The sequence below is a fragment of the Marmota monax genome, unplaced genomic scaffold (assembly GCF_021218885.2).
Source record: "Marmota monax isolate L192 unplaced genomic scaffold, Marmota_monax_Labrador192_F-V1.1 WCK01_AAM20220418_F8-fsc00062, whole genome shotgun sequence".
In the NCBI taxonomy this organism is placed as follows: Eukaryota; Metazoa; Chordata; class Mammalia; order Rodentia; family Sciuridae; genus Marmota; species Marmota monax.
The window spans coordinates 7,208,900-7,219,382 of NW_026695221.1; the positions used below are offsets into that span (position 1 = coordinate 7,208,900).

At 42.0% G+C, this 10,483-nt stretch overlaps 1 protein-coding gene across 5 annotated transcripts in view; it reads left to right on the top strand.

The window, feature by feature from the left end:
• The window catches only part of Ets1 (ETS proto-oncogene 1, transcription factor), a 130,389-nt gene extending 120,649 nt beyond the window's left edge, over window positions 1-9,740 (top strand). For all 5 annotated transcript variants that reach the window (XM_046432662.2, XM_058575281.1, XM_046432664.1 and 2 more), the window contains 2 exons: window positions 4,274-4,392; window positions 5,947-9,740. In XM_046432662.2, the coding sequence (XP_046288618.1) occupies window positions 4,274-4,392; window positions 5,947-6,162 (335 nt within the window). In that variant the 3' untranslated portion in view covers window positions 6,163-9,740. The remainder of the gene's footprint in view (window positions 1-4,273; window positions 4,393-5,946) is intronic.
• Window positions 9,741-10,483: the final 743 nt, after the last annotated feature.

Sequence of the window (10,483 nt, forward strand, 5' to 3'; positions counted from 1 at the left end):
AGCCTCTCTGCAACAGGAAGGCAGGGATGGCCACCCCCAGGGGGTGGTGTGTGGGGAGGCCCAGGGACAAGGGAGAAGGGGGCCTGAGGGTATGTGGTGCCCTCCCTCCCGCACTGCTTTGGAAAGAGACCTCCTCCTAACAGGGACCCCTCTGTTGTGGCTCAGAGCTCCACTTGAGAAGCATAGTTTCCCAGTGATGCCACTGGATTCCTGATGTGTGACACTGCAGGGCAACATGGTGAAGGGTACTGTTGACTGCATTGGGGCCCCAGACAGGGACACCATTGTGAGTCACATTTAACATGTGAGTTCCCCTTTCCCATGACTGGAGCTATTCTTAGTGCTAGTCTCTGCTCCCGGGGATGAAGGTCACTAGGACCACTGTCCATTTGGGTAGGTGGATGGGGCCGGGTCCAGGGGTGAGGGGGAGGTGCAGGGCAAATGGAGGAAGAGGATTTATAATTTTAGAATATGTTGGAGCAAGGGCAGGGATGGAGCCCTTTGGCCCTGTGGATTTGAGTAGATCCACGCTTGGCAGTATAGAAACATCCACTGGGAGAATTGTCACTAAGAGTGCAAGGCTCATTCATTGTTTCCATGAGTCTGCGGCATAGACTTGGATGTGGCTGGCAGATGTTCAAAGCCAGTGTGCACTGCAGCCCCAGAACTGCCTTCACACTGTCTCCACCTGGCCCTAATTTTTCCTCCTAGATCTGAAATGACAGTGACACCTTGCTGTAGAAATAGCCTCCTGTGTGGGACCATCCAGGGCACAGACTAGGCCTGAAGCCAAAATTCTTGCAGAGGTGCAGAGTTTGTAGCTGGGAGGACAATTCCAGGTCTTTCCTGTTTCTGTTGCTTTGCACCAGGGAAAGGGCTTTTTAGGAGTCAGGACAAAAGCAAGGGAGGGAAAGGGGAGGGGAAGGTTGGGGAGGGATCAGATTCCTCTCCTTTGGTGCAACAACCTGGGCTTTCTGAAGAGTGAGAGCACCTGGGTACTTATCAGCCTGGGGTGCTTATCAGCCCAGGGCGCTTACAGGGGCAGGGACTTGGGCTGACATTGCCATTGTGTTGACTTTCCTACTGTGAAGCTAACCAGAGACATTTCTTACCATTCAAGTTCCTGTATTTTCCTATTTACCCTCCTTATTCCCTTTGGTGTAAATAGAAAAAAAAAAAAGTTTGATAGATAGGACTTGGAACTTGGGCTCACAGATTTAACATTTGTTCATTCCTTTTGGACATAAGATTATTCACAGTGAGGGAAAAAAAAAAAAAACTTCAGACAAGGACTCACCCTGTCCACTGGCCATATTCACAGACATTAGGGGTCAGATATACAGAGAAAGGGCTAGAGCAAAGGAATTCTTGACATTTCAGTTCTAGAAGTGGCACTGGAGGAAAACAGCAGTGAGAATTCTGAGGTTCTCCTGTCTGAGCTGAGCTGATGTAAACTGATGTCCCCTTCTTGGTCTTGTGGGTGTGAGTTTCAAGGACAGGAGACTATGCTTTACTCTTGGGCTGTCCTCTCTGGGACCTGCAGGTGTGCTTGCTGCTCCCTGCCTCTAGCCAGGACCACCAGGTTTCTCCATCTTCTCATCCCTTTCCTCAGCCTGGTATATGAGCTCTTTCCTCTAAGAGATATTAAGACAGTGAGAGAAGTTCTGAGGTAACTTAGTAGGAGGGAGAAATAGTGACATAACATAACCTTGCGGTCACAAGGTGACCTGATGAATTGGGCTGGAAACATCTCCAGTGAGGGTAAATACCAAGGCTAGGAGGCAGCAGTACGGCTGTCCATCTAGTGTCCCGCAACTATTGTGAGAGGTGGGGAAGAGATTTTTTTTTTTCTTTTTTTTAAGCTAGAGCTTTTTTTTACTTTTTTCAACTGCAACCAGATGGGAAGTTGAGACACCAAGCTTCTGGCTTGATCTTGTCTAGGGGCACCATAGTATTAGAATGAAGAATCTAGAGTCCAGACCACCTGGGTGCCAGTCTTAGCTACTCCACTTGTGATCTGAATGTCTTTGTACAAGTTAGAGAGCCCTGCGGTGCCCCAGTTTTCTTTGCTGTTAAGTGGTTAGAAACAAATAGAATAACCACAGCACCCAGCCTCCTAGAGTTATTGTGAGGGATCATGAGATACCTGTAAAGTATTGCTCAGTTATATGTATAGAGGGTGCACAATGAATCATGGACCCTTTAGTTCTTTTCTTTGCCAGGAGTTTTAGAGAAAACCCCCACCCCCAAATATCTAAGGTCTGTACCATTTACATAGGAGTATTCACATTTCAGAACTTTGGGATGGCTGATTTTTCTGTTTCTGTTTCTTTCCAGGGTTCTTATTGAATGTCCATAGTCACTATGAACTTCATCAGAAAACTTGTACTGTTCAGGGCTTCTTGCAGTTGCATTTCTTAAGAGCAATTTGCTTTCTTATCCCCTGGGCCCATTAGAATGGCTTCTCAGTGGATTCCCCGTATAGTGTCGTGTTTAGTTTTGTGAGCTCAGGCAGGGAGCAGCAGTAGCTGCCAACATTACTCAACTTGCAAGAAGTCTCCAAGAAATCTGAGGTGTGTACAAAATAGTTTTTTAACAATAGGTGGACACAGGAAGCAAATGCTTCACCAATCTAGCTCTCTGTGCTGTTTCTTTGGGTGGTCATTTATTTGGAGGTATTCACCAAATCCTTTTATTCTCAAATATGTGTAAGGTAATTTCTGCAAGATGGTTTTAAAGAACTAGAGGTGTATTCTCAGAAAGATGAAGTAGAGCTATTTCACATTCCATGTTTAGCTTTGGGTGTGCTGAGGAAGGGGACCTGGAAACCACCATTAGGAAGTAGTTACTGAATGAAGGTTTCCTTTGGCTCTAGGATGACAATGCACATCAGTAGCTGTTTCCTCCTATGGGGTCAGTGGAGGTTGCCTTGGTGCTTTGAGTCTGACCTTGGAGCAAAGTCACATTGCTCTTCTGAGCACCCTTTGCTGTGCCAATAGAGAAGAAAATATAAGAGCATTTGTTCCCAGTTCACAGCAGGGAGGTGGAAAATGGATTTTAGGAACAAGTAAAATTATGTGTGGTAAGGTGCCTTGAAGGAGTAAAAGATAGAATAAGGAACTGTTCTTATAAACGTAAAGGGAATTTTTTAAGATGAAGAGGAATCCTAAAAATTATTTCCTGTTGCATCAGACATATTTGAAGGGTTAGAGCCTTAGAAAATCAAGTTTCCTCATGAAATGGGGAATCCCAGATCTCATTTACACAATGGGCTATTCCCAGTCCCCTCCTGCTCAGATTGGCTCTGAGATGATGTCATAGGCAGTGTAGACATGTAACAAGCAACATAGGCGACTGGACCCTGTGTTGTCTGTCCAGCAACACCCATAAATTAGATGAGAACTACTGGCAGCATAGTCATTTCAGAATAAAAGGTATCCTAAAACGAAGACTAAGTGACATAAATCTTTAGCATAGGAAATTTATTGTAAGAGTATACCAGGCCTTCCAGAATAAACTCTTGGCAGTGTGGATGGCTGAGATGAGAGAGGGAGAGAAAGATGGGGAGAGTGTTCAGATACATGAACCTATAAAGACAGTCTGAGACAGTCCTCACCCAACCCCTGGGGATTCCTTGGGTGGCACGTTAATTCCTCAGATAGCGATGATGCATTCCGTTCTGGGTGCTTGCAGTTGTATTTCTTAAGTGGCCTGGGAGGGTGGAGTAATGGTAGAGAGGAATATTATAACTGAAGGACACCCAACATCTGTTTCCTTACAAGAGGAAGAAAGTGATCCTCTTTATTTACAAATCAGGGGTCAGAGGATCACTGTGGCAGAGGCGTGCTCATGAGCTGTGACTTCTGCTGGGGTTGGCAAAGACATGCCTACCTGAATACCTTTCTTACTTCTTAGGGCAAACATAATACTTAGATTTTGATGGCACAAGGGATTGTGTTTCCTTAGATATCTCAAAAGATAGGAGCCACATTTCTTTCTAGAGTTTGCTTAGCAATAAAAATGGATCGATCTTAAATCAGTCAAAATAAGGCAATTGATATATTTTCTCTTTCTTCCTTTCTTTGAAGATCTTTACCTTTTCCTTCTGTCTGGGCTCTGAGTACTTTCTCCAACATTTGCCCTGTAGGTTGCCTTCCTTTCTCCTGGCTGAATGGACTGGGAGAGGGGAGATGAGGGAATTCCGTGTAATGGGACTGCTTGCCCAGAGCACTGAGTATGTGGTGTAATGATTCACTGTGCCTTGTGTTTCTAGGCAGTGGACCGATCCAGCTGTGGCAGTTTCTTCTGGAATTACTCACTGATAAATCCTGTCAGTCTTTTATCAGCTGGACAGGAGATGGCTGGGAATTCAAGCTTTCTGACCCAGATGAGGTAAGAAAGAAGTGACCTGCAAGGCCTGGATTGAGGAGAAATGGGAGAGGGAACCCTGAGAAGGGGCTGTGAGATTTAGGTGACATTTCTTAGGATTGCAATTGCAGCTCTGCTCCTTGCTGCTTGTATGACTTTGAGCAAGTGATGCAGCCTGCCCAAGCCTTAGTTTCATTGTTGGGAAAGCAGAAAGATAACTTCTAGAGTTCTGTAATACAGAAGGATTAGTCTCATTTTTGGAAAAGCAGAAAACATCCACAGTGCCCATTTGTTTTCCAGGATTAACTGATGTACACTTGAAGTGCCTGGCACATAGTAGGCCCTTTGTCAACAAAGTTGCCTTCCCTGACCTTGTCCTCTTCCTAGCACAGTGGCTTTGTGGATGGTAGGGGCCAGACAGTTCAAGAGGCCTTGGGAGACTGGTGCAGCTGTTCATTCATTCATTCTTTCATTACATAAATGCTTATTGAGGGGTTGATCTGTGTCATGCCCAATTTCCATGATAAAAAACAATGAACAACAGAGACAAGATCTCTGTTCTGGGCAGACATGAGAAAATATTTGTGCTCTAGTACAGAAAAAATGCTTCCTGCTATTGAAGGTAGGTAGGATTGAAGCTCAGATCCTCCCCTTCATATACCCCCATTATATTTTATGCTTTCTAAGCAAGAAAATTCTAAGAATAAGGGGAAAGAAGAGTCTATATTGTGGTTCTTCTTTTTTCTCTAAATCAGAAAGTGTAACCCAGTTACCTAGGAGTTCAAGGTCACTGCTTTTCAGCAACTTAAATAGTTAACTTTCCTACTGTCCCTACCTAACCCTGGAGAACTAAAGTTCAGAATTGTGTAATTTGCAGCAATGTGAATGGAACTAGCAGTCATAATATTAATGAAATCAGTCAGGCAAGGAAAGACAAATGCTGCATGTTCTCACATGTGGGAGACTACAAAGTTGATCTCATAGAAGTAGACATTAGGGCTGAGGAGGTAGTGGTAGAGCACTTGTCTAGCATGCATGAGGCTCTGGATTCAACTCCCAGTACCATTAAAAAAAAAAGAAGAAAGAAAATAAAATGAAGTGGGCAGTAAAGATGGTTGCCGAAGCCTAGGATGGGGTCAGGGGATGAGGTGGAGAGAGGATGGTTAATGAACACACAGAAGGATGAGTGAGGTTGACAACAATTAATTGAAATAGGTAGTAGAGAGAATTTGAATGGCCCCATAGAAAGTACCCATACCTGTCTCAGGTGGTAGACATGCCAGTTACCTTGATCATTACACGTTATGTACATGTATCCAAAGTTACATTGCACCCCATAAATGTTATCATGTGTCAATTAAAGTAAGAATTTATTTTAAAAAAAGAAAAATGAAATTCAGAGGAGATAGTTCAGAAAAATATCTTCTATATGTCCATGAATCTCATCTTATTTGAACATCACAGGCCATCATGAATGGGCAAAGATATAATAAACATATTTTGAAGTTATCCAATAGCTTTATACCCACTCCTCCTCTTAAAATTTTTTTTTTCAATTTTTATTTTTTAAAATTTCAGGTGGCCAGGAGATGGGGAAAGAGAAAAAACAAACCCAAGATGAACTACGAGAAACTGAGCCGTGGCCTTCGCTACTATTATGACAAAAACATCATCCACAAGACGGCGGGTAAACGCTACGTATACCGCTTTGTGTGTGATCTGCAGAGCCTGCTGGGATACACCCCTGAGGAACTCCACGCCATGCTGGATGTCAAGCCGGATGCCGACGAGTGATGGACCAGGAAGGGACTGGGGGACCCTGCTGACACCTTACAAAGAACAACCACTTTGGTTGGACTCCTATTTTTTAATTGTTATTCTATTTTTTATTTTCCAGAACTCATTTTTTTACATTCAGGGGTGGGAATTAAGGGAGCTGCAGCTGTAATCCATTGTACTTGGTCACAAAGGGAAAGCCAGGACTTGTGGGGTGGGTGGGGCAAGACATTCTTGAGTAAATATTCAGGACAGAAAGAAGGGTCTTTTTAGAAGCTTGAAGGATCTGAGTTAAAGGATGAAGAGACTAACATGTCCAGTAACTTTTTTTTTTTTTTTTTTACTTCACCTATGGAAAAAAATGCATCTTGAATTTTAACAGACCCAATAGAAAGAGAAATTGTCATATCCAGAGTCATGAGACTAATGAAAGGCAGTTGGGTTGCTTTTGTTTTTAAATCTGGGAGGGGGAAAAAAGGAGGGGGGATAAAAACATTTTCTTTGGGGTATGCACTAAAAAACCAAGAATTTTACCTTTTACTCTACTTTTTGAAACAGAGATGGACTTCAGTGGGGGAGGGGGCCAAAACTGTTTTTGCGTTAAAATTGATTTTATTAAATTTTGTGCCAGTATTTTTTTTTTTCCTAAAAAATCGTCTTAAGCTCTAAGGTGGTCTCAGTATTGCAGTATCACACAAGTTTGTTCTTATTTGCTGACTGAGGATTTTGTCATAATGAAAGAAAACTGTTTATATAGACCCCATTGGAAAAGTGAAGCTCTGTCACTGAGATCAGGGATCCCAAATTCATGTGACTTATATATGAAGGAAATATTAATGCTGATTTGGGTACAGGAGAACTGCACATGTGAACTTCATGGATAATTTTAAAATAATTATCACACCCCTTTACTTAGTTTGTCACTATTGAAGTCTCGGGTTTGGACTTAGTGTTCAGCTAATAAGCATTAAGTCTTTGAACTGAATGTATTTTGCAGTCCTGGTTTTAGACTATAATCAATGTTGGCACGCTATTGAAGTTGGGGAAAGGAAATCAAAGAGGGAAGATGAACTGGGTTCTTGAGTCAGTCTCTATCTGTAACATAAATGACTTAGAGTAGAAGCTGTATGCATGGGCATTACCCTTCTAGTCTTAAAAAGTAAGTCCCTAAAAATGCATGTCATTCCAAATCAACACTTTATAATTTATCCTTTATGTTTTCTTTTCCCAGAATCCCCACATTTATTGCCCCCCTATCCCACTCTGTTATTCAGTAGGCAGAATGTACAGCTTTCTGATAAGTGAGTGAAAGAGTAACTTCAGACACAAAGAGTGTAGTCTTGCTGAGTTTTAGAGGCCATGGAAATTAAGAGAGCATTTCAGTAAAATGTGACTTGGCTGTCTCGGAAGAGATGTACAGGCTTTCCTTTGAAGAACCGAAGCTAATCAGGTAGGATGTCAGGTGAGACCGAGCACACAGAGGACAGGAAGGACCTGGATGGTGTTAGGGCCTCGTGCTTGAATCTCTTGTCTTGGCAGAGGGTAGGTGGAGGTTCACTGCAGAAGAGAGGGATGACTTGAAGGCAGAGGGAACAAGGAGCTTGAGTGAAGAAAATAAGGTGGTCCATGAGATTTGAATTTATTTTTAGTTCTCCCGAAGCTTAAACACAAACACAGTCAACTGTGGCAGTCATCTTTCTGCTGGTTGTGAGGAGGGGCTCTGAAAATGAGGTTTGGGGGCAAAAACCAACCTTTAACTGGGGAGGAAATGTGCCTAATGCAATTAGAATTCCTCCCACTTTTTACACCCCAGTTAAAAGGATGACAGCGACTTCCATGAATAATAAGAGGGAGAAACAATTAAGATGAGCTTCTCAGGGCTGGTCCCTTTCCGGACTTAGCTAAGAAACTGGAAGCACTAACTACCTTCTAGCATATCTTCATGAAAGTTGATTGCTGACTCCCAGATCCCCTTATAGACCCTAAATTTTCAGGAAAGAAGCTCTGTGATCCATGAGTATCCTCATACTGATCAATTGGACCATCCACACTCAAAGTAAAGGCAGAATTGTCCCAGCTATGTATTTTGATCTTACGGATGCAGGTGCCTTAATGAAGCTCTCAAAATATGTTTGGAGCTGCTCAGGGAGTGTTAGGTGGAACCATTTGGACTACATTGTTTTCTTTTAGACTATGTGATCTTTGTTGGGCACTGGCAAAGTGTGTGTATGTGTTTGTGTGTGTGCGCGTGCTCGTGTGTGTCTGCAGACATGCAAAACTGCGGCCGAACTAATACCTAGGTTTTGTAGTTAAGTCTTTCCACATGTTGATAATGGGTGAGAGTAGAACCAAGGCCAGGTATTGGTCATTGCTTGATATTTGCAACCAGGCATAAAATCACTTTCTCAAGTCATCAGCCTTTTCTATGAAATTGATGCTGAAAACTCCCCTGCTGAGTCTGTGTAACACCTGCAATCCCAATAGCAGATAAGATGTAAGTGCCTCCTAGCGCTCCCCAGCCGGCTTCTTTACCAAGATGCCCTTTCTCTAGGGCCACTGTTTTCTGGATTTGTAGATAGTGTATTAGTTCAGACAGCTTTGTCCATCTGGCCATATGCTTTCTCCCCTCTTGTCCAAAGGCCAGAGACCATCCCAGGAAGAGTGGTGGGTGGTTTATACACTGGAAATGTAGCAGCATTGTTGCATTTATGCTTTTTAAAAACACGTTAACTTCAGAGGAAGGAAGGGCAAATCTGGTCTCACTGGGTGAAACCCTTATTTTCTTGGAAATGCCTTAACCAATGTGGGTTTTGGTTTTGGGCTCAGAGTCACCTGCGTTCCCTTCTCCATTCAAGGAAGGGATGTCCCTACACGGAGCCCTGATTTTGTGCCCAAGAGGATTGATGGTAGCATTCAAAGATCAGAGGCGCTCTTCCTCACTTTGGAGATGAACACTCTGGGTTTTAAAGCATTAACCTGCCTAACTTTCATGGTGAAAAATACACCTCTTTTCTAGTCATGCTGTGCATGTTGCTTTCTCTGTTGGGGTCTATATAAATTTGTTGAACTCTTATCTACATTCCAAAGAAGTTTCAAGGAACCATAAATATATGTATACATATACATATATGGAATATATATATTAAAATAAAATTATCTCTATCAGGAATACTGCCTCAGTTATTGAACTTTTTTTAAAGAAAACTTTTTTTTTTTTTTAAAGCTGAGAAGTATTGGGGTGAAAAAGATGTTATATTGTGTTTGACTATTTTCCAACTTGTATTTTCATATAATTTATATTTTTTAAATGTCAAAAATTTAAAAGCAAGATAAAAAAAAAGAAGGAAAAGCAGGTGCTTTTTAAAAATCAGAACTGAGGTAGCTTAGAGATGTAGCGATGTAAGTGTCTATGTGTTTTTTTTTTTTTTAATGCAAAAAAAAAAAAAAAAATTCTTACCGGGGAGTTTTTTTGTTTGTTTATTTTAGTAGCTGATGCTGGCACATCATTTTGCTGGAGAGTTTTTTATATACTGTAGCCTGATTTCATATTGTATTTTAAACTGTGTGAAATTAAAAACAAAGAAATTCATTCATAATGATGTGGTTTTGGCTTGATTCTTTCCTGTCTGGATCATGTGGTAAAACAGGACAGATTAACCAGCTAGAGACACACAAGAAGAAGTGCCATCCAGTTTTTCGATCCCACTAGTTCAGGACCATGTTGATAAAGATTTCTTAATAAAGGGTGAACTGTCACAGGAATACAGGGAGGTCATCCAGCTTCCTGATTATTGAATATATTGTGTCCCCCTTTATGGAATGTCCCTGGCCTTGTCATACATTATTCATGTCTGAAAGACTAAGCCACATGAAGAAAAATTTCAGTGACTCAACAGGTAGACATTTGATTTCAGCTAGGTGCAGTTCCTGATGTGAATATAGGAAGACGAACACTTTAGATGCTCTAAACAAGGAGCGTTATTTTTGTTTCTTCTTCTGGTGGTAGCTTTGCTCTGAAGCAATTTGGGCTCCTTTCACCTATTCCTTTGGTCCTATTTCATTAGGACTGATAAGATCTGTCAGAACCCCCAGCAATCCAAGTCATAAATAAACGCGTATTTATAAGTGCGACAGAGAGGGGTGCTTAGGAATGCAATCTGCATGGTGCCTTAGCCTTGTTGTTGAAACTGTAGAAGGTGGATGTTTTTAATTAACACCAACATTTGCAACATGAATCCCAACTCACAGCTGGAAAGAGAATTTTTGCTGAATTGTTCACAAAGAGAGCTCTGTTTTTGGAAAGTCTCTCTTTTCAGTCCTGGAGCTTGAGGTTTGCTGA